At 36.2% G+C, this 24962-nt stretch overlaps 1 protein-coding gene across 1 annotated transcript; it reads right to left on the bottom strand.

The window, feature by feature from the left end:
• Positions 1-1200: 1200 nt before the first annotated feature.
• On the bottom strand, positions 1201-24097 carry LOC135156951 (uncharacterized). Its single transcript, XM_064110971.1, has 8 exons — positions 24017-24097; positions 19188-19385; positions 17219-17370; positions 16396-16662; positions 15710-15820; positions 12909-13315; positions 1741-1929; positions 1201-1436 (listed from the first exon to the last, which is right to left on the bottom strand). Exons 1-8 carry the CDS (start codon positions 24095-24097, stop codon positions 1201-1203), a joined length of 1641 nt encoding a protein of 546 aa, XP_063967041.1.
• Between the last annotated feature and the right edge of the window lie 865 nt (positions 24098-24962).

The following is a 24962-nucleotide window of genomic DNA, read 5'->3' as shown; positions in this document are numbered from 1 at the left end:
GTCACAAATGATGAAGCCAACATAAATGATCGCCAAATAATATACATTGGGTGATTTCAAGTACGGTGTCGAAATCTGGTGTTGGTGTTGTGACAACACCAACACCAGCCACAACACCGTACTTGAAATCAGGCTGGTGTTGGGATTGACCTCGGAAAATATGACGTATTTCCGGCAGTTCGTGTTGAATGCTGATGTTGAATGTCGTCTGCTGAACCCAGCACTGCGGCTGGTGTTGACGATCTACGTGCAATTTCCCCATTCACCAACACCAACCCCCAGGGATTGGGAAAATCATGATTTCAAGTTCGGTGTTGGTGTTGGTGTTGGCAATCTCAAGCTCGTGAACAGGCGGCGAACACGATGAAACATCCCCGTAAAATTAGCTTTTACAGTTAAGATGAGTACAAATCATCTGAGCTGTATATATTTTGATGAAGAATAATGTTCACTCTTTTGAATTCTTGAATTAATTAAAACATTGGTATTCTGTACGATGAGGATTCAATGCATTTCTCTCCGATTTCATTTTCGTCGTCGAGACTTCTCGCGTGAAGTTGAGATGATTTAGCAGCGCAGCGCAGAGGCGTGACGTCATGTGCTATCGATAACGCAATCGGTATCATTCCTCTGAACCCAGCTCGGTGTTGGAGCTCGGTTCAGCGGCCTTTTTACGCTCTCAACACCAACACCAACACCAACACCAACACCGAACTTGAAATCACCCATTGACCTGTGCTCACACAAAGCATAGGAAACACAGGAAGTAAATCATTGCGGGTAAAATATTCAGTAAAATGTGAAAATAAAGAAATGAAATTAAATTCCATACAATTACTATTACAATAAAAAATACAGATGAGTTATTTTTCAGATTTGATATTAATTGAAATAATTTCTGAAGAAAATGGACATTGGAAATGAATCAAAAAATAAAACCACTATTGAGAAACATACATGTATCTGCAATGTTAACTCAATTCAGTTGAAAACAAATATATAAAGTAGACGAAACAAAAGAACCTGAAGAAGTTACATAATGTACCTATTCCGAAGTGAATGAATGTCATAGCCACCACTGACGGTGATCAGATCGCACTAATTCAAGAGCTGAGGAACACACACTGTACAACTGTGAGACTAATCCTTCTTTGGATTTCGTCACCAACCCCAAGAAAGTGCCCCGTTCTTGGACTTCCTTCACACCTCGCCCCCAATCGTCATCATCCCTTCTCCTTCGAAAACCGTGCTCTCTTCGTCTATGATTCCCATAACCCCTTTGAGAGTGTCTGTGGTAATCTTGCCTCTCCTCTCGTTGAGGGTAGGTGTGTCTTGAGTGATGGTGATTTTCTCTGTAATTGCCATCATCTCTGTGGTGCCTTTCATCCTTGTTATGGCCACTTCTATGATCATGAGACCACTGACCACCATGACGTCTTTCAGCATTTACATGATCATGATGACGGTCAGATCCATGGCTGAGTCTTACTTTCAGTTGATTTCCATATTCTACAGGATAACTTTCATTCAAGTTTTCATTGTGCCTGTAATTTTCCTGCCTAACATTAACTGCTCGAAACCCATATTGGCCATATCTACTACTAGTGCTTGATCCATGATAATGGCTGACTTTGTTGGCTTCATGCTCTGAACTACTTGCAAAGTCATCTCTATCTCTTTTTCTAGAGTGTCTATCAAGTTGAACTTCCTTATTAAGTATTGGTGCCTGATTTTTCATACCTTGTGCTTTCTCCAAGGTTCCGCTCTCTTTATTTTCTCCTAAATCACCACAAGTCTTCTGTTCATTCTCACATTCAGTACTATCAGTAATATCCTCATCACATTTAGCATTGTCGTCATCAGCAATGTCGTCATCTGGATTCTCACTCTGGACAGTTTTGCTAGGGCTTTCTTGATCTTCTTCAGAGTCTGTGTGTACAGGACTATTTCTATTAAACTTTCCTAATGTACCACCAACAGGCCTAGACAGTTTACGTGCATGTTCTGCTCACTTTGCCTGACGTCAGAATACGTTCCATGCTGATGCAACGTAGATCACAGTCTATCAAGGTCTAGAGACTAGATTAGATCTACGATAAATGTATTTAGATCTAGGACTAGTTCTGTATACGGACTAGACCTATTAAATAAAGGCTACTCAGCTAATTGGTCTAACGTAAGTAAACGTAAAGTTCTGAATTACCCAGTTCGAAGATAACCAGGACATTAGTCGGCATTAGACAGGTCCAGATTTGAGATAAACTTAAATGCGCTAGCCTTAATTAAAGCTAGCCCGGGCCTATGTAGCATTGGCAGTTTGATAAGTGCTTAAGATTTGGATCTAGATATAGGTCTAAACATGTAGAGCCTATGAAACTAATGAAAGGATACCGGTAATTTGAAATTGCTTATTCATTCGTGGCAACGTGATCACGGTATAGGTAACGACGACCGCGCGCACTGGCAAATTGATTCACGCGCATGCGTACTCTTTTTCCGAAGACGCAAATCATGAATATTCATATTGGCTTCCACAACTGCGGTGGGAAAATAATTTCGCTCACTGTGACCGGCGTTAGCAAGGGCACAGGAGCTTTGATTGGGCGCTTAAATATTGAAGGCTTTTGTGCACACTTTTGGTGCTGCGTACAGCTATGACAGGAGCCAATGTTGTTCATACGTGTGTAGGCCTGTATTCTATATGTGAAATAAAAGTTATCATTTTCAAGAAATTAACTTTTGCATTTTGCCATGCAGTAGATATCTGTTACATTATGTGAAAGTTCACACATTTTGTATCTTAGTGTCGTGTTTGTTAGCTTAAGTGGACATAAATGATGAACTCTAAAGAAAGTTATTCGCAGTTTAAGATCACAAGGTATTTAATAATCAATAATCAGCTACAGTTTACAATGCGAAGTACATGAAGATATCAATGAAGATTAAGATAAAACAGGAGACGATGAATAAAATAATTTCGAAGTATAAGATTAAGATTCTTAAGTTAAAATAATATCGGATGGACGTCTTGAAGTCAGTCATGTCAGTCTATGTGGATGAGTGTGGGTCTAGTATTCTCTCTAATAATCAAGAAATCTTATTTATATCATTAGTTTTGGGGGTGTAACAATCTAAGGTGGGAGGGATCTAAGCTTGTTCTGATTGGTCTACAGGTAACTGTCTATCAAACTTTCTCTGTTATAAGGGGTGTGGTGATGCTCTGTGCAAGTGACTGGGGCTGGAAGTGTGAGTCATACTTCTTAGAACTTTTGTTCCTTGAAGTTGAAATAGGAGTATACATACAGGGGGCGGTACCAGGGAGTTTGGTTATAGGGACAACAGCCCCCCCCCAAAAAAAAAAAAAAAAAAAAAAAAATAATAATAATAATAATAATAATTATAATAATTGTAGGCCTATTACATGTTAAATCTGATCGCAATTTTAAGAGCAATCCTGATTTTGACGAGAAGCATTTTCATACGAGAATCATGTAACACTTGAAAATATATAATCTACATAGCTACATTTTAATTAAAACTATTTCACAAAACGAGTATACTGTTCTACATGGACTATTGTGTCTAGACTTATGCAATATGAATTGACAACCGCTAAATTATCATATATGTTGAAGAAAACCCACATATATACATTGATCCTTCATCGTAATTTTAACGAGAAAGTTTCTGGAAAGGCGCATTCTGTTTAAAGTGATATATCAAATTGAAAATATGCATTTAACATAACATATTTTACTAATATCTAGATCTATATACTCAGCCCAAAATTTGGCTTGAATATCATGATATGACTTTAAAATCATGATAACATGATTATGTACATTGATCATTCATATTTCAGCACATGTTCGTTGATTATTATTATTTGTTCATTTTAGAGTGAACATTGAGCGATTATAATAATGCATAATATACAATGTTTAAAATTCGCATTACATTATTTAATACTGAACCCTCACCTTTATGCATAAAGGAAGAAGTAATCAAATGCAATCCAGATATATAAAATAGAAAAAAGTCTCAACATCGGTAATGCAATAACAAATGAAAAAATTATGACATTATAAAAAGCATTTGCCAAACCATCTAATTTTAAGGCCTCACAGACCACGCTAAATAATAATGACAAAAATAATTTGATTTTCTTTCGCTTCGAAAGTGTGCTATGACATTAACAAGACCTAAACGGCAATACAACAATATCAGTTATAAATTCTACATAAAACTAAACATATGTGCAGATCATTTCAAAACAGAAACAAATATTAAAAAAAAAATATCCTAGCCTATGTCATGAAGTGTTGGATGTGATCATTCAAATTTTATAACATAGAAATATGCTATCACCTTTGACTATCTTATCAAAAGAAAAAAATATATAATATTCACCGGTCTTTACAGCTAGTGATTCGTCATTTTGTGCAGACTTCTGCTTAAAATCAATACTCGACGTCCATGATTTAGAAATGGACGAATTTCAGTCATGATAATAGGTATTTACATATACATGAATATAGGCCTATGTGCAGTCGTTCAACTGAAAAACAAAAAAATTTATATTAAATGTATACTTATGAAACACATAAGGATACCTGTAACAAAGAGAGAAGACTAATGTGGCTCAATGCTCTAGAGTGATGCAAACATTGTTGGCATATATACAGTTGTTCATTGATATTCAATAAAATGGCCTAATAACGTCAGGCAAACAGCCATTATTGAAGGGATTTTGCTCTCAAATGAAAACTTTATGTCTACCTAAATATATGTACAATTGAATTACAGATACAAAATTACAATCACATAACCCTGTGACTTTCAACGATCACGTGATACATAAGAACATAACTGTACATCAGATTAGTGAACATAATGTACATGGGCAGATACCTGCATTCAAGTACAAAAATATTCTTTAGAATTCATACTGAATAGGGAGTAGCGACGTAAAATGATTCCTAATGACTTTCCTAAACAGAAAAGCCCATTTCATTACTTATGAAAGACAGAGAACAGTAACATCATTATGTACAACTCTTTCAAACATTATCAAAGCGTGGACCAAGTAATAAATATTCATGAAATATCATATTTCTTATACACAACAATGTGAACCACAACCTAATACAATATTATATAAACAGAATGGTAATTCAATACAAATGAAAATTCAACATTTCAAAATATGTACAGGTTCGAACATAATCTACAATTCAACAAATATGAATTCAAAATACATATTCTCATAACAATTGAGGTGTATTTTTCTAAATGATTTCACAGTTTATAATTATATGAGGTCTGAAAATCAGCCATATAATATTGTACATTATGAATGGATAAAAAGCAACAGTCCTTTCTTGAACTCAATTCAACGGAGCGCTTATAAAGAATCAGACACAATGGTGCTAGGAGGTTTAGTGAACCCCGCCACAAAATACACTCATTCATGCTGAGTGTTTGACGAAAAAAGTTAATATTTCACAAAACGAGTATTGTTATACATGGACTATTGTGTTTAAAATTATGCAATATGAATTATGCTGTATAATTTTTATTTTTTGTAAAGTGCATTGAGAGTCCTTTCAGGTCTGAAATGCGCTATATAAGAACTACATTATTATTATTATTATTATTATTATGAGAAAGATTCTGGAAAAGTGCATTCTGTTTGTCATGTGATATATCAAATTGAAAATATGCATTTAACATAACATATTTAACTAATATCTAGATTTAATATACTCAGCCCAAAAATTTGGATTGAATATCATGATATGAATTTAAAATCGTGATAACAGGTTTATGTCCATTGATCATTCATATTTCAGCACATGTTCATTATTATTATTTGTTCATTTTAGAGTAAAAATTGATCGATTATAATAATTAATGATATATAATGTTTAAAATTCGCATAACATTATTCAGCTCTGAACCCTCACCTTTATGCATAACGAAAGAAATAATCAAATGCAATCCAGATATTAAAAAAGATATATATAAAGTCTCCAGATTGATAATACAATAACAAATGAAAAAGGTTACGACATTATGGTAATGATCATTTTCAGTGATCAGTAAATTTTTGAGAGAAACAAGTGTTAGGTTCATAGAGGAATATAATGTGTAAAAGTCCAAATCGATACAGATTGTGCATGTGATCACTAACCGGATAACATGTGATCTAATCACAGCGGGAAACATGTGCGTTGTGGAATATACTAGTAACGTGTGCACGTAATAAAGCCATTGCAGTCTGAAATTCCTTCGAGGCAACAAATTTATTAGGAGGTCGCAACGTTTTGTTTTCCCCAACGACGAAATAGCGATATTTGTCTTCTATTTTAGTCATTCCATAATCGAACAGAATCGGAAAACAATGGGGAAGAGGAGAAAGGCCACCACTGAACCGGCTCAGACGCGTTCTCGGGCAAAACGAGGTAGAAGTCGAGGCACCCGCCAGACAAAAACGACAGCTGCCTCACACACAACTCGGACGGTAGCTCCACCGGGAAGCGGTAGGCCTACGAGTACGAGTACGACGGGGAATGAGCCCGGACGCGAAATTATTTTTCCCACCGAGTTCTGCACCAACATATGAATATTCATGATTGCGTCTTCGGATTAAGAGTACGCATGCGCGTGGACTTAAACGGTAGCGTTTCCTGATTTTTTTTTCCGCTCGGTCGGGAATGAATGAGAGTACGCATGCGCATGAGCACGAGCAAATATCAACCACGAACAGAGCTCGTCTTTCGCGCTATCACACTACTCTTTATAGTAAATGAATTAAAATTGTAATATTGAGACAATACTGACACAGTAATAGTTATTTCTAATTTAGAGATTGGGAGAGTGGGGTATATAAGGCCACACGGCCGGTAGTTTTTAGCTCCAATGGTTTGCTGTTTGAGTAGCATTGAGTGACAATGATATTCTAAAGATAATTAAAATCATCATATAGTCATCATTCATCTTAGTGATACAGAAGCACCAGCATCTTTAAGGTCAAGTCCACCCCAGAAAATTGTTGTAAATGATAGAGCAAAATCAAACAAGGAAAAATGCTGAAAATTTCATCACTGAAAATTTGATGTAAAATAAGAAAGTTCTGACATTCCTAAATTCCTAATTTTGCTTATATTTAACAGAACAGTTATATGCGCAACTTTGGTGATATGCAAATGAGAGAGTTTATGATGTCCCTCACTATTTTGGGGTGTTTTTTTGTTATTATTTAATTATTAATTATACAATATTTTAATTTTTGCAGATTTGACAAGGATTAACTTCACTTAATCATGATGGTCAGTCCACATATTCACGATTACAATCTTCTTCACATGACAATGAAGAGAAAATTAGATTTTTCATATGATAAATACAAAATCAATAGTGAGTGATTGACGTCATCAATCTGCTCATCTGCATACTGACCAGGATGCGCATATAAATGTTTTGCGAAATTAAGCGAACCTTTAAAATGTCATAACTTTTTTTATTTTGCATGTGATTCTGATGATGAAATTTTTGTTATGCTTGTTGGATATTTCTCCTTTTATTGGGGTGATCTTGCCCTTTGCCATCACAATTAGCACCATCATCACGATCATCAACACGATTATTGACAAAAAAACCCATCAAAATCAACATCAATAAAGAACATCAACATTATAGTGCGTCACCATGATTATCATAATCATAATTCCTCATCACTAGAAGATCCATCAACATCATTTTCATCAGCATTATCAACACCGCTACCATCATCATGGAAGAGAAAATGAGCATATAATTGTAAATGTATAAGGAATCAGCTGACCAACAGTGTGCATCCTTGCATTTAATAAAAGCTACATTTGAGAAACAAAAACTTTCATTGTATACACCTTGCCCTCTCATGAGGATGAATAAACCAAAGTCCACTAGTCTTTCACTCTTTAAACAAAGTATAACAATTTCCACGGCAGTTACTTACAAAATCAAAACCTACATAATTACTAAATATTTATCGCAAGACCACATATATTTTCATCCTATACACTGGTAGACAGAAATATTAGGACACTATACCAATACTATATTCAAATATCCCTAAAGCAATTTCCCAACTGGGTATCAACAAACCTCTTTTGTTTTTGTTCATGAACTTAGAATATGTATCTACATCAATAAAATGTTACTTCCCAAATTTCAGTTTAATTCCTCAACTTGATAACACATATTTAGTCAGAACCCCTTTTGAAAAAATCAAACTTTGCAGGTCCTAAATTTCTCAACTTATATATGTGCATTAGAAGATTTAACAAGTGTCCCTAAATCAGCTCACCATTTATTCAGGTTTATACAATTTGATTTCAGAGGGATCATACTTTAGTAATAAGAATTATATGAAAGGAGAATCAAAAGATAAACATGAGCATAAAAGTTTGAACTTTGACAAGGAATGAGGAAGTATTAAAGGGCACTTTGAGAAATAAAAACACTACGTGCATGCGAATCTCAAATTGGCAACTTTGTTTCTCAATGTTAATTTACCGCTACCATACATGCATGCTTTAATTGTTTCAAAATTGCTTTAATTTCTATGAATCACCTTATTCAAATAAACTTCTCAATGTTTTTTTGTATTCTCAGTTTGTTCAACAATATTGCTCTAGCTCTTATGTGGGGTAAGATCACAAGTCAAAAGCTGCAATATGTCTGAAGTTTCATATATCTACAGTTTGGAAATCGGAGTTTAATTATTGCTCTCTTATCCCAGTAGTAATCCACCCATGCTTGATATCATCAAGATTGTGAAAATCGATGCCTGTTACCATGGTTATATATACGCTATTTTATTAATGAGTCCACTGCTTGAAGAGTGGACTCGTTAATAAAATAAGTAGACTAATTAATAAAATAGCTTGGATATCCAAGGTAACAGGCATCCATTGACAAAAGCACGCATCAACATTGGAATATTTTACACACGCCTCCAAAATGTGCTTAATTAAGAGTAATTCATACAGAAAATCTGCATAAACCATGGACTCGACTGTGGGTTTTCAAAACCACCTTTGTAAATTCGGACCTCAGTGTCCAAATTGTTGCGAGTTGGCATGAAAATATTGAAATCCTCCTCAAGTGTGCCGAAAACAAGCAAATAGCGTGATAATACTGTCTAAAATACAAATGGTTCCGTAGTCTTGCTCCGAAACATTGAAAATCCATGTCATTTTCATCATACTTTCCACATAGAAACGTTAGCACTGAATGTTCTAAATATGCAAAAATTAACATGGGTCCATATGCTTAATTTTTTTGCTATAGAACTTCAAAGTTAACCCACAATGGATGATGTTCTTAAGAATTGCAAATCGAAAAGCATTTGGCATTTCTAGACCTCACGAGATCACAGTAATGAGTATAAAGCCCTATTATTCAGTCAATATCCATGAAAATATCATCAAATTTTGCAATATGATTGATAATTGTATCCGTAAGATGGATAATCTATATTGCTGTCAATTGTTTGCTCATTTAAGTCTAACAACACTCTCAGTTCTTAGAAATTGTGTGAAAGATACTAAATAACAAACTTGAGAAGTAAAAGAAATGCTGCACTTTATTTAAAACCCATGTAATTTTCACCAAACTTTGCAAAGTTGCAGAGGAAGGTATATACTTGAGGTGCAAACATTAAAAAATATGGGTTCATGTGCTTGTTTTGAAACTATCAGCACTCTTATTAGAGTTAATTTGCATCTTAAAACACTCCAAAACTTGCCAAAAGCAGTATCTGTGTGACAAAAAAATCTGAACCCCTTTTCCATTTATTTAAACTCGAGGTCAAATTCACCATACTTTGCAGCACTACAGATAAACTATTTTGAAATTGTAGAGGAATGAAAAAATGGTTAATGGAATAATTCCAGTTTATTAGCTTCATAAAATAACACATCATGCAGGGTTCCGTAACACGAAGGTTTGCAATCAATCGCTAAATACCAATGACCAATTAAGATCATCGTTGCACGTGCACTGTTTAATACTGACTAGAAACCAATCAGTGCTGGTCGTTCATACTTGCAATGTATGAATGTGCTCCATAGTAAGAAAATATTTTGAACAAACATGCATAAAACATGTTGGCCGTCCATAGTTGTGATTCATCGATCAATCGTAACTCTTTATAAGATGAGGCCCAGATCTGCAGGAGAAAAATCAGCTCACATTACCTACAGCTGATTAAGTCACAAGTTCATCCATTGTGACGTCAGCATGCAGTGTGTAAAATATGCGCAGATCGTGATGCGCACAAACATAACTGTGGAACATCCTTAAAGAGAAATGCCAGTACTTGCAGTAAACACTGATTTCATGAGAAAGTCTGTAAACCAGGCTTAATTGTCAGTATATCACCGAGGATCTAGATCTGGTACAGTTACATAAACTGAACTTTGTGAAATCTTGAACTCTACGCTAAAAAATGTTCACACTGAAGATCACCAACACAGATAGGCACACATGGGACAGTGTGTTATTATTGCTAAAATAAAGACCCGACGGAAGTGACCAAATCCGCGGTTATTTTGCTTATTTCTCAGCAATTACACAATTTCTTCCAGAATCCTTTGGCACATATTTTTTATTCATACAAACAGACACTTGGGTGGTCATTATTAAAAAGTAATTTTGAGATCGTGACCAAAACTGGAATTTATCTTTAACAAGTAAAAACAAAAACATACTTGAAAGGAAAATATCACTAAGGGTAGTTATTTCAATACAGTGCATATACAGTGCGTATCAAAAAAAGTTTACACTTTGAAAAAGCCCTGGGAATTAAAAAATATACAACATGTGGGTAATTTTTTCATATAAAATCTTGGGTTTGGGTCTCATCTATCCAATGAAAGTAAAAGTTTTGACAGAATGTTACACTTGACTGAGCATTGTCCATTTTTGTAAAGCTCGCAGAAATCTGTTTGTGCAGAAATGCTTGTTTTTACGCTGTGTCAAGGGGAAAGGGCGAAATCAAACTTAACCTGCGAAACATTTCTCATACACTTTCCTTGCACTTTTAGTCAATTGAAATAAAACGGATACATTCAAGCATTTTATAAATAAATATTGAAGCCCAAATTAAAATTTCAACACTTAGTAAACACAATCTTTACCCTTTTGTGCAAGTTGGATCTGAGGACATCACTGATTCTAAACAAAATTTAATATCAGACATCTCAAGCATTTTTTCACTGAATTTTTATCATTTAAAGTGGGTTTACATTTCATTTTTCATTAATTACTTGTTTCTGCACACTTTTCCCAAGCTTGACAATGATTAACAAAATGAAAAATCAAGCCTAAGCCATTTCATGTAAATCACAGCTCAATGTAAAGCAAATATCGTCACAATGGCCTCGGTGTGTGTGGGAGTGGGGTGGGGTGCAATGCACTCTTCGAAGTGTTTTGGGCAAGGAAACAAGTTTAAAAAGGTAAAAATATCTTCAAATCAACTTTACTTACCAAATTTCACGTATTCTTCATGACTAAGGTCCACTTTCATTCCACTTTTATTCGCATAACTACATGTATTTCAAAGTTCTGCGCAAATCATTTTTCACTAATTTTTCAAAAGTAATTAGTGCTCACTCACGCGGAAATATTTTTCGAGTTATATCGTCATTTGCTTAAATGGATCTATACCAATGTTAAAATGTAGAAAAATCTTCAAGATATTACAAATGTAAAATTTTACAGGATTTTTTGTATAAAAAAAGTTTACACCTAGACAAAATCCAGTAATATCCTAAAGAAATGGACAATGCTCACTCAAGTCTAACATTCTGTAAAAACTTTTACTTTCATTGGATAGATGAGACCAAAACCCAAGATTGTATGTGAAAATATTATACAGTGCGTCCCAGAAAAAACGAAACAAGATTTAGCAATGATTTATCATAACTTGATCATTAATAAAACAGACAAATGACCTACCAATGTAAAGCTTAGAATCTCCTCTTTCATCTTGTATTACTGAGACTATTCCTCATTCACGTATGAGTGAGCAAAAACAATTCGAAGAAAGGATGCCAAAAACTCATTTGGCGGGCCGCGAAATTATCTGAATTTCAAAAAGAAAATCACATGACTAAAAAGTTCAATATCTGCTCTTTTATTTGATACCATAATCACAGGAAATGGTCAAGAATTAAAAAAAGTTATGATTCTTCGAAACAATATGCTTGTATTTCCATTATTTCATAATATAAACGTGTTTCATCGGATTCCCACAGAAGCTATCACACATTAACAAAAGGCTTAATGCATGGCTGATCGTCAACAAAACGGAGTGTCGAGTGAGTTTGAACACTAGCCTGAAAACCTATATATTTCATGAAATTATTGAAATTCAAGCCTTATTTCAAATAACTAGAACTTTGCTATTTCTTAACATTTTTCTGTAATTGAGGTATCAAATTAAAGAGCAGATATTTAACTTTTCAAAAATGTGGTTTTCTTTTTAACACCCAGATACGACCCGCCAAGTGACTTTTTAGTATCCCCATTTGAAATTGTTTTTGCTCATTGTGCGTGAATGAGAAATAATCTAAGTGAATTCAGATGAAAGAAGAGATTCTAAGCTTTAAAATGGTAGGTCATTTGTTTATTGTATTTGTGATTAAATTATGATAAATCATCAGTAAATCTCGGTTTCATTTTTTGTGGGACGCACTGTATATATCTTGTATAGTTTTCAATTCCCACAACTTTTTCAAAGTGTAAAAACATTTTTTTGATACGCACTGTAAAGCTTGGCCATTACTTTGCAGAATGTGTTTTGCCAAGTGATTGATTATTTCTTACACATTCCCTTATGTTGTGTTGAGCTTTACGTCTACATGTAGGCATATGCTGGGAACTAAATGGCACAGTTTCTTTCCGCCTAGTGAAACAATCCTTAGATGGTCTTCCAGCGCCAATGCGGTGCCTGCCACCGGCAACCATCTTTCTCCTTGCCAATGCCATTGGCTGGACACCTATCTTCTTCATACTGACAAGAGATTTTCTTTTCTTGCCCAGAGCACCTGCCACCCCAGAGTAACGGCCAAAGCAGTGAAGCGCGGAAGCTAGCGCAGTATTCGTTCCAGAATTTAGTTCCAGAAGTTTCTTGGTGAATTTCTGTACTGGTCCTCCAAGGAATTCTTTGTCTCCTATGTAGCTTTGCTGTAAAGCAAGAAATGCCTTGTGTAGCTCATTGAGTTTTGGGTCACTTCCATTCTCCTCAGCACTTGATTTTGATGTCCAACCACGTGTATCAAATTGGTTTTGAAGAGAGCGTTGCAAGTGTAAACTTGCTAGCCGTGGATTGGTAACAGCATCGTGTCCATTGTCTGAAATCTCAACATCTGTGCAGACAGCTCCTTCATTTCTGTTTACCCCATCGTTCATCGAGTCCATGCTGTCGTCATCAGCACCATCATTTTCATTTGTTGCATTGCTTATGGACTCCATTATCAAGTTGGTTTCTGCTTGTTCTTCTCCACTTTGATGGTTCAAAGACAGAAACCATTCTTCTGGGGCATTTGCTCTGCCTGTAGCCACCTCGTACAACAGTTTCCTCATTGATATATCATTGGCAGAAATGAAGTTCCAGCAGCATTGGATGTTGAACTTCTTGACAACTAGGTACTGATGTTTACATGGGCCACCTGTAAAAACAGAGAGAAAGAATGTCAAAGTAGCCATATATAATATCAGATGAGACTCATGCAGAGCTATATAGAGACCCATCAGTACATCTTAATATGTGATTGAGAGGATGACTCTAATTCATGTAAAGTTTCCACCGGGGCTTTGGTTCCCTCCTGCAAAATACTGCCCCATAAATATGTTTTTGTGTTTTTGTTACCAATTACAGTGTACTCTCATTGTAGGTCCCGTTAAACAGTGCGTATAAAAAACAAGTGAAATGCCTCTGGCGGTCTCACCTGCATCACGCGATTCAATATAGCAGCAGTGCTGACTTTAAAAACTACTATAACTCGCACAAAATGTTTAGTGATACTTGGTTAAACTCTTATGTCCAAGTTTCATGAACTAGATCCATAAATATTCAAAGTTATGATGGTAATTCAACAAATACGCCGAACTTGGCCAAAGTTCATTGACCTTAAATGACCTTTGACCATGGTCAAGTGACCTGAAACTCGCACAGGATATTCAGTGGTACTTGATTAATCTAATGTCCAAGTTTCATGAACTAGATCCATAAATATTCAAAGTTATGATGGTAATTCAACAAATACGCCCAACTTGGCCAAAGTTCATTGACCTTAAATGACCTTTAAACTTGGTCATGTGACCTGAAACTCAAGCAGGATGTTCACTAATACTTGATTGACCTTATGCCCAACTTTCATGAACTAGGTCCAAATACTTTATAAGTTATGCTGTCATTTAAAAAAACGTCGGAAAAGTTGCCCTTATAGTCTCACTCTGCTGTACAGGTGAGACAAAAACGGACAGATTTGAATTTTGGTGTCAAAATATAATCCATCTAGATTTATCTTTAAAAAAATCGACAGGGGGGTCATAATGCCCCTAGCTCCCACGATGGGATTAGGGTTAAGACATTTGCTGTCAAATCTTGGGCACACAAACATTTTGGGCTTTACAGTGGTGACAAAAATGAAATTAAGTCTTACCTGTCATTCCTTTCCTGCAATCACACACACCGAGAGCAGTATCCACCATGTATGTTGTTGTATCATCCGTCTCACTAGGAACGAAGAACACACTCTGACTGTCCTCAAACCTCACGATTTTGTTGGGATCAATCTCAGATCCAGTGGCAATACTTGGCAGAAACCGAGACTGGAGCACCCTGTCCAATCTGTTGTTACAGACATCGATAAGCCGTCTTTCATAATACGTCTCCAGCCTTGTGACAATGAAGTCCACTAGCTGGATCACATTATAGGCCTTGGTCCTCTCAATGATCTGATCCTTCATTATGCGCATGGCAGATTCTGCGAAGTTATTTGTGTTATTGTTACGAATGTTCAGGTCAGCTCGGTAACACACAGCCCAAGTCATCTTTCTGGCATAGATGTCCTCCAAATGCTTATGTACATTTGCATATTTCTCCAAGGTTTCATCATTCATGATGTCCTCGTGCTTTGCCTCCAATGCTTCAACAGTGTCACAGTACAGCATGTTCCTCAACAAAGAAAACAGATGTGGCCTGTCTTCCTTCCTAACTGCATTCTTAGCTTCCCACAAGAAACGCCAATATGCTTGAAGTATGTGAAAGACACAAAGGAGTAGATTGGCATTAGGGTAGACAGCATGAAGTGATTGCCGTTCCGACGTACTGTCATCTGTCATGAAGAGCTCAGGCCCAGACTTCCCACGCCCAAAATATGCACTGTCATCCAATAGTGAATTGTACAAATTCAGTGCCTCTGTCACTGTTTCTGTGCTTTCACTAGTTGTAATTAGTACTCCAAGTGGTAGTCCTCCGCAAGAACTGTGGGTCAAGAGCAAAAAAACTCTACATCCTTGGCGGTCCATGTTCCCAGTGGCATCAATAAATACTAATTCGGCTGAATGTTTAATTAGTTTATGGACGCGTCTCATTAGTGGTGTAACTATGGCAATGGCAGCTTGTGATCCTTCTGGCCCAACAAGGGACAATTTTACACCATCCCCGAGCGAACCATCCTTGATTCTCCTTTCCAACTCTTTCAGGACGAATTCTCCCTTGGCTTCACCATACTCCTTTTTGAATGTCTGGTAGTATAACCTGAAAGGAAAAAATACCACATGTTGAGAAAATGTAGAAACACAATTTACAACAAGGATAACACAAAGTGTCCCCGGAAAGTGTCACATCCCCTCGCTGGATACGATCAAAATGGGACTATATTTTGATGTCAGGTATGGAAAGAAGGGAGTAAACAATTGTTTTGGCTTCTGCATGTTAGGACCTATATGACCAATAATCTTGTAGAAATAAGTACCTTGCTGTAACAAGTGGAATGCCTCTGGCAGTCTCACCTGCATCACACGATTCAATATAGCAGCAGTGCTGATTTTGAAAACTACTATAACTCGCACAGGATGTTCAGTGATACTTGATTACTCTTATGTCCAAGTTTTATGAACTAGACCAACACACTTTATAAGTTATGGCGGTAATTCAACAAATACCCCAATTTGACCAAAGTTCATTGACCCTAAATGACCTTTGACCTTGATCATGTGACCTTAAACTTGCACAGGATGTTCAGTAATACTTGAAGTGCAACAAATTTGAATATAAAAATGGATTATCAGATCACACACTTTCGAACTTAACAGTCCATTCTATCTACTAACCTGTAAGTATAATGCAAATCAGGTGTGATGGCTCTATCAGCACTGACGAAAACGTAGTTGTCATTGTGCTGGAGTTGAAGATCGTATTTGTGCAGTGCCAGTGCCTTTGAAGGAGTGTAGCCCTTACTAAACAAATCCAGGAACTTTTCCTTGACGTCTTCACTCACATCCCTATGCTTCAAAGCATCTGCAGACCTCAGTAAGTGGTTATGTGTGGACTTGAATTTCACAACCATCGGATGATCAGGCAAATGAGGATCAGATGACCTTATAGAGAGAGAGAGAGAAAGAGCAAATGACCTTTGACCTTTAGTAATTATGTGCCCTGAAATTCACACAGGATGTTTAGTGATACTTGATTACTCTTATGTCCAAGTTTCATGAATCCGATCCATAAACTTTAAAGTTATGATGGTAATTCAACAGATACCCCCAACTTGGCCAAAGTTAATTGACCCTAAATGACCTTTGACCTTGGTCATGTGACTTGAAACTCGATCATGCAAGATATACAATGATACAGGATTAATCTTATGTCTAAGTTTATACATTACCTTATGTCTCCATAAATTCAAATCCATATTAATGCGTTACCATATTAGCCTATGAGCAAAAATTTAAAGTTTTATCCATGCAAATTACTCATATTTCCTTTATTTGATCCTTTTTCGATATTTACTGTTACAACAGAAAGGAATTATGTTGAAATTTTATCCAGGTCAAACAATGGACTTACTTGAGTAGTAGTAAAATCAAATATGGTGCAAAAATTTTCAAACAGTACAATCTTACCCTGTACAAAATGGATGCAAAATGAAATTACCTGCTCTTCCTTACTCTCCCATCCGACCTTTCAAAGGTGCTGACTTTCACAATAATACTCAGGCCTGCTGGGCAAGATGTGTTCTTTGACCCCCTGCGTTGATTAGCTGTTGCTGTTCTTGGTTTGGTATTATGTTGGCAGCGAAATTCAGTCTGAAATGAGTGTAAAATATGCCTGAGCAAATTGTAATATTTTGACATTAGACATTTCGAAATTTGAAAAGGGCTGACAGAATTATACACCCGGAACATGTGCAAACTTGATTCTTGAAATTTACTAAGTATGACAAGTTGCAAGCAATTTTAACGTAGTCATTAAAAATCAATTAGTCATACATTTTGTAACCTCTGGACAGCCTTCTAAAGACAAATATAATTCATAATTCTATGACCTGCAAAAGTTCATAGGTACATGTACAAGTTTTTTTTCTTTTGATTTGTGATCTAAATGATTGTAAGTAATAACTTGGTTACTAAAGTGGTAACCTCAGGCCAATTTTTAATTAGCATATTTCCATAATTATCTAAATTGCAATAAGCATGGGGTAAACATTGACAATTTGATCCATGAAAGTTGAAATTAATAAAGCTACTTTTTCTGAGGTTATTCAAGTTGAGGAATAGCAATTAACTTATCACCATGGTAACCTATTCAATTCCATGGCTGCCCTGTATTTTAATATTTTATGGGCAGGTCATATTAAAGACCACCTGTCATTTAAGACATTTTCTCTCTCCCATGGGTTTACAGATGGGTTTCAATGTATCACCATGACAAATATGTCACATGGCTACATGTACATTTATCCTGCATTTTAAAGCACTGTCATGAAATTTAGTTCTCCATCTACAGAAGAGAGCTTGAGGTTTTACAGGTAAACGGGAAGGACAACCGATAACACAATGTCTCCGGACCCACCTTCAGTGGCTGATGCAAATGCTTAATAACCCTATTCCAATGGGGGCCATTTGCCCCCCCCCCCCCGATTTTGATTTTTTTTGTGTGTATGTGTTACATCTAGACTGAACAGAATTTCACTCTTAAACTTCATGATTTTTTCTCTAGAGTCTTGCATACTTTGATGTATTCACCTGTCGTACGTGCAGAAGTGATATACAGGTCGGAAATCACTTGACACACAAAAAAACTCACATTTTGTACAAGTTTCTGTGAAATTCATATCCAAAGTTTTGTTATTACAGAAGTTTATTTTATAAAACAAGATGAATGCCTCTGGCCGTCTCACCTGCATCACGCGATTCAATATAGCAGCATATAGCAGCACTATAACTCGCACAAGATGTTCAGTGATACTTGGTTACTCTTATTTCCACGTTTTATAAACTAGACCAATACACTTATAGAGATATGATGGTAATTCAACAAATACCCCCAACGTGGCCAAAGTTCATTGACCTTACATGACCTTTGACCTTGATCATGTGACCTGAAACTCACACAGGATGTTCGGTGATACTTGATTACTCTTATGTCCAAGTTTCATGAACTAGGACCATATACTTTCTAAGTTATGCTGTCATTTCAAAAACTTAACCTCAGGTTAAGATTTGGTGTTGACGCCGCCGCCGCCGCCGTCGGAAAAGCGGCGCCTATAGTCTCCCTCTGCTATGCAGGTGAGACAATAAAACAATAAAATACAAAAGAATACGAACAACCAAATACATTAGATATAAGAAAATTTCGTGATTCTCATGCATATTCCTAATTTATGCAAATTAGTAATATTTCTCATGACAATGAAAGACACTTATATAATGAAATACATCATTTGAAAGTATTTCAACTAGAAGACATGAATTTTCATGAGATTTTTTGAGATTTTTGTGTCGATTGGTGCATTCATCGCCAAGATCTGAGGGGGGGTATAATAGCCTTCCCCCATGGATTCAAGTCCTCCAAATATTATGAGATTAGGTAAAAGGACCCCAAACCCTATAATTATACACACCTTATACAACACCTTTTCACCAGAAGAAGGATGAGTTCTTTCCACTCGAAAAGTTGCCAAAGACGACTTCTGCATGGATTCCAGCCATTTTTTAGCACCTTCTTCGGTCGAAACAGCCAACCTCAATGTGATGTTTACTCCATCCACTCCTTCCTTTACACTACAAATATGATGTTTGTAGTTGACCGGCAAGAATTCCTGCAATTCAACAAAAAGTGGAAGTTAGTAACCTTAAATCGAATTTTGCTTCCGCGCTGAGCGCGGTTAAAAGGCAATATTGCAGTTCTCCTTTGTATCCCCTCACCCTTTCTCTGACCCTGTTTTTCCTCCTCAGCTATGTGTGTTTCCAGTTAAAGTTTAAATGTACAAATTAGGGCATGGAATCATAGTAAGGTTAGTCCGAAAAATATGAAGTTTTTTCTTTTTTTTCAAATTGATTTCGCAACTTCTGGTCGGGTCGACTCCAGGCGGGTAAAATATTTATATCAATTTCTACCATCACCTCCATATAGGCAACTTAATTCTCCCGCTATTTTTTAAAGTCAAATTCTATTAAACTTCATTTCCTTGCTCATTCATCTCCTGTCCTGTTTTGTGCCCTCAGTTTGAAATTTTGAATGGCACTTAAGTTTCTTGTTCATTCAAAATGAAGCGCTACAGGATGATAGTCAAATAAATCATCCTTTTTTTATATAATTTAAATAAATGGCAAAAAAGAAGCAAAAGAAAATAAATCACAGAAGTTTCACCTTTTTGCGCCCTATTTTCCTTGTACTGAAGGAATAATCTTAGAAAATCAATTGAGTTAGAGCCAATGGGGTATTAGAGATATATATATCTGCATTTCCGCTCTTTCAAAATTCAGTTTCATTGCTCAGGGTGTGGAGGAATATCTTCTATCAGGCATATACCCTTCTTCTCCTCTGTTTTCCGAGTTAAATATATAATTGTTTGTAATCAAAATTGGGAAAAAAACTTACAATTCAAACTGCTTCATCGGTTTTCAATCAATTCTCATGAAATTTGGCACACACATTGGTATTGAAGTAAAGATGTACAAGGCACTTTTTGTGTGTGTTTCAGAAATTGTGTTGCCATGGTAACAACATATTATATGGCAAAATTTAGGTAAAAAACTTGCAATTTGAACTACTTTCATCAGTTTTGAACCAATTCTCGTGAAATTTGCATTTTTCATTTGTCAGAGAGTGCATTGCGAGGGTAGCCACATATGATAGCCAGAAATGCAGGAAAACTAATTGTGGATCAAACTACTTCCCCTGTTTTTAGTCAGTGCTCATAAAAGTTGGAAGAAATATTCATCTTGGGGTAATGATTCATATTAAATTCTAAATGTCTTCTGTGCATTAAAATGTTCACGCCAGAGTGTGGGGGTATTAATCACCTTCATTAATATTTCTAGGTTTTGGGGGGAGGGGCGGGATTGGTCCTTAAAATCTGACATCAAAATAAAGAAGGTTAAAGGCGGTGGCCATTAGAAACCTAAAAATAATAAACACTCTTAAAAAACGCATCCCTTCAAGGCATAGGCTGTAGGTACACTGGGTGAATGTGAAACTAAGCTTCCGCTAAGGCAGAGGAGTTCCAACACTGGCAAGCAAAACGAAATGTGCGCCCCTTCTACTTTCACCAGCTGATTTTCCAAACCTTAGTTCCTCCTCCCCAAGATGTTCACCCCTCCCCATACCACTTGTAGTTCTACCTCCCCATGCTCAAACTAGTCTACATCTTTGCCCTTTAGGGGTCTTTGTATTTTTAAAGCTAGACATTACTCTTATTTTTTGAGCGGGGGGGGGGGGGGTCTTTAGAAAATGACCTCATAAAAGTTAAAGGATTATGACTAGGAACTTAATCTTAATCCCCCCCCCCCGGAAAATAGGGGGCTGATATATTTTTTTAGCAGAAAATGCCCCCCCCCCTTAAAAGGTAAGAAGAGTCCTTTGCACTTCAGACCATTCATTTGAAGTTTAATGCATCCATATTTGATAAAAAATTGTTTACGCTACCCAATTAACCATTGCTTATTTATATTCTCCTACTCAGTCTTTTATTCATATTCATATTCTGTTCCTACTCTTTTTTTAAAACTTTCAAATCACTCTTGACTTTGAGCTTCACCATACCATCTCCTGTTTCCTCTCTCTCCAAGTATATTTTTTCTGACATATTTTAAAGTGTACCTTTAATCATGCAACTAATTATAGAAATATAAATATAGACAAAAATTTCTGCACTTGTTTTAGAAATTCACTTGCAAATCCATGACTCAATAACATACCATATAAAAAATATACAGATGTGCACAATAGATTTTAGTCTTATATTTTCTTTCATTTAATTTTTTCAGTATATTTCTGTCACAGCCCCCGCTTTATACATCCTACATCTCCCATTGTCAAGAAATTAAAATTATGTTTCAGTAGCAAAATTGTTGGATGCAAACTCTGACTGTCATAAAAACAAGTGCAAATAATTTTCCATTTGAGTAAAAACAAACTTATAAGGGATATGACTAGAATAGAATTATATGTAGATAAAACTTTTATTTCACTAAATATAATTATATTCTAGTCATATCCCTTTCAGATGGTGGTAACTGCAGGAATGGGAAAACTCAGTGATAAAACTAAGATTTTCACAGAGGATTTTCTGAAAATAACTACATCCATTTTTTTCAATCAACAGTTATTCCATTCTGAATGCTGCAACCTTGTTAAAATGAATTTGAATTTGATGTACCTTTACCAAAATATAATATCATGACAGTCATTTCTTCAAAACTAGACATTAAATATTGCTAATAGTATCGACAGTGTAGCCAAAATGGAGTTTAATAGATTATGAAGAAAAAAAATGTCATGGTATTATATTTCGGTGTAGGTGTATTGTTGCTACATAATAATGAATTAAAATAGCAAAGAAAAATGTACTGAGAAAGGGAGACAAAGAGGGGGAAGAGAGGAAACAAAACAAGAAGGTATGGTAAAGCTCAAAAGTGCAAAAAGTGATGTAATAAAGTCAGACTAGGAACTGAAATGAGCAAAGACTGAGTATAAGATAAATAAAACATTGATTAATTGGACACCGGAAACAATTTTTTTTTTCAAAGCAGAATGTTTTAGGCTTTAAATTGATATGCTGAAGTGTAAAGGATTTTTCTCCCCCCCCATTTTTTTTTGGGGGGGTTAAGTTCCTAGTCATAATAAATTGCTTTTACTCTTTATCTGGCCATTTTCTAAAGCCCCCCCCCCCAAAAAAAATGGAAGGGGTGTTTTTTAAGAGTGTTTAAGTTCCTAATGGTCATGGACTTTAACCTTCTATATTTTTAATGTTGTCAGTTTTTATGGACCTTCTCTGCCCCCAAAAAAGAACCTATAAATAATATTGAAGGTGATTCATACCCTGCGCTATTATATTATGACATTATAAAGGGGAATCCAACCCAAATAAACACTTGTTTTTAGAGGAAAATTAAAAATCGGACAAGTTTATAGGTCAAAGTTTGAACACTATCGGACAAACCAAAAGAAAGTTGTGAATATATAAAAGTTGTAAACATTGGTAATCACTATACCCATGAAGACTTCAAATTGACTGCATATGTGTGATGTAAGGCAAGGACCATTCTTCCATGTACTGGAATAATTGGCTAAAATATCTTTTTTCAAGTTTTACCTATAATCATATCTTTCTTTCATGTGGACATAAAACATTATACTACCAGGTTTATATTACAGCCCCAATGGAATATGGATTTAGGAGAAAACCAAAAATCCTGATAATTAAGTACAAGTCTTATGGGAAAGTTGTCCTTGCGTCCTCATCCCTTGTCATAATTTACTTACCCAGTTCCCAATTTGAATTCTACATACTATTAGCCTTAGGGATATTAATTTTAAAGCAGCCATAACTTTATTTTGCTTGTCCGATTTCTTTCAAACTTTCACCATTCTTATTTTTCTCCTTTTTTATGCACAAAACATTATGACCAAGGCTGGATTCCGTTTTAACACTGAATATGAATCTTTACCCAAAATGAATATTTGTGTCAACTTTTATCAGCACATGCTGAAAACTGAGAAGTAGATTGATCCACAATGACTTTTCCCCAAATTTCTGGCTATATGTGGTTACCAAGGCAATGCACTCTCTGACAAATGCAAAAAAAGGTTCTTGCTCATCTTTACCTCAAGGCCAATGTGTGAGCCATAATTATTTCATGAGCATTAATGGTTCAAAACTGATGAAGTAGTTCACAGTGCAAGGTTTTTACCTAAATTTTGCCATATAAAATTTTGTTACCATGGCAACACAATTTCTGAAACACACATAAAAAGTGCCTTGTCCATCTTTACTTCAATACCAATGTGTGTGCCAAATTTCATGAGAATTGATTGAAAACTGATGAAGCAGTTTGAATTGTAACATTAATTAAACTAAAACTTAAAGACAAAAAATGATTTTGCATTGTTCACACCTAATTGCATGAATGGTGGCTGCACAATATAGTGAGCCGTCTGAGTACGATGAGAAATTAAAAAAACAATTAAAATGTTTAAAAACTCCACGAAACAGACGGCTATGGCCAGATGTCGCGTCGTCGAGGACGGTGGAGGTCCCCCCAGCGATCGCGTCCCCCCAATGGCCCCATATGCGCACGTTGTGTGTGCAAAAAGCAGCGCGAAAAAAGTTTCACACGGTTTGCGGTTATGTACTGTAGCACACGTTAGACTAGTCTAACTTTAGTACTACTTATTTGGTGTCTAGACTCTGGTTAACTTGCAATCTTATCACAAATTTGAACTTACCTCTAACCAGCTCACTTGCTCGGGATCTGGCTCGGCCTCTGTCGAATGTGAGCACGTGTGACACAATACAATTTTGGACATTTTTGTCCAGAAAGATCGATTGAACTTCAACTTCTAAAACTTCAAACTTTTTAGTCCACACATATCCACGGGCGATAGCATGCGCATGCGTACTCTTAACTCATTATAATAATCGTCTCTGATTGGCTGTATGCAAATGAGTTCGTATTTTGGTGCAGAACTCGGTGGGAAAAATAATTTCGCAGCCCGGACAGGCCCCCGCAGCCACTGCAGTAGGAGCAGCGCCAGAACCCATTGACGTTGAGCAGGGTCGTTCATCCGGCCGTTCACCCAGCCGTTCAGCTAATAAGAGGCCAGCAGCTTCACAAGGGCCTGTGCTGCAATTACCATCCACTCAGGGTCAGACTCAGAGTTGTCCCAGGCCCAGCACTAGTAATAATACCGCAGGTGAGCCTTCTCGACCTGAATACATGTCAGTACAAATACAAGATCATACAGATTCGTTCTGCGTACCTGGCCATACTAATAATAACATTACAGGTCACGAATCGCACAATATTAGAGAACGAAGTCAGTCTGGGATGGTACGAGAGACCCCATTCACATCATCCTTCCCCGCAATTGTACCTCCTAGTGTTCAGATAAGAACTGACCTAACTCAAAATTCACACTGTGTCCATGATAATGAGGCCACAGGGCCAAATAACCAAACCATAATCAATACAGAACGTAGACCTAACACAGAGAACATGAATAGAGGCTATCACCACCCTCACCATTCCCCGTTAAACCCTGTAGGTGACACACTGGGTGTATCTATTCCCCAAAGCATAAAAGAAAAGATTTGGAAGGGGGAGTATGTGAATCTAAATCTGTTAGTTAACGCCCAAGATGTAGCCTCCCACACACTGCGCGAAGCAGCAGA

The sequence above is a fragment of the Lytechinus pictus genome, chromosome 16 (genome assembly GCF_037042905.1).
Source record: "Lytechinus pictus isolate F3 Inbred chromosome 16, Lp3.0, whole genome shotgun sequence".
Classification (NCBI taxonomy): domain Eukaryota; kingdom Metazoa; phylum Echinodermata; class Echinoidea; order Temnopleuroida; family Toxopneustidae; genus Lytechinus; species Lytechinus pictus.
Note: the sequence above shows the minus strand (reverse complement) of the source record. Positions and strands in the feature narration are given on the sequence as shown.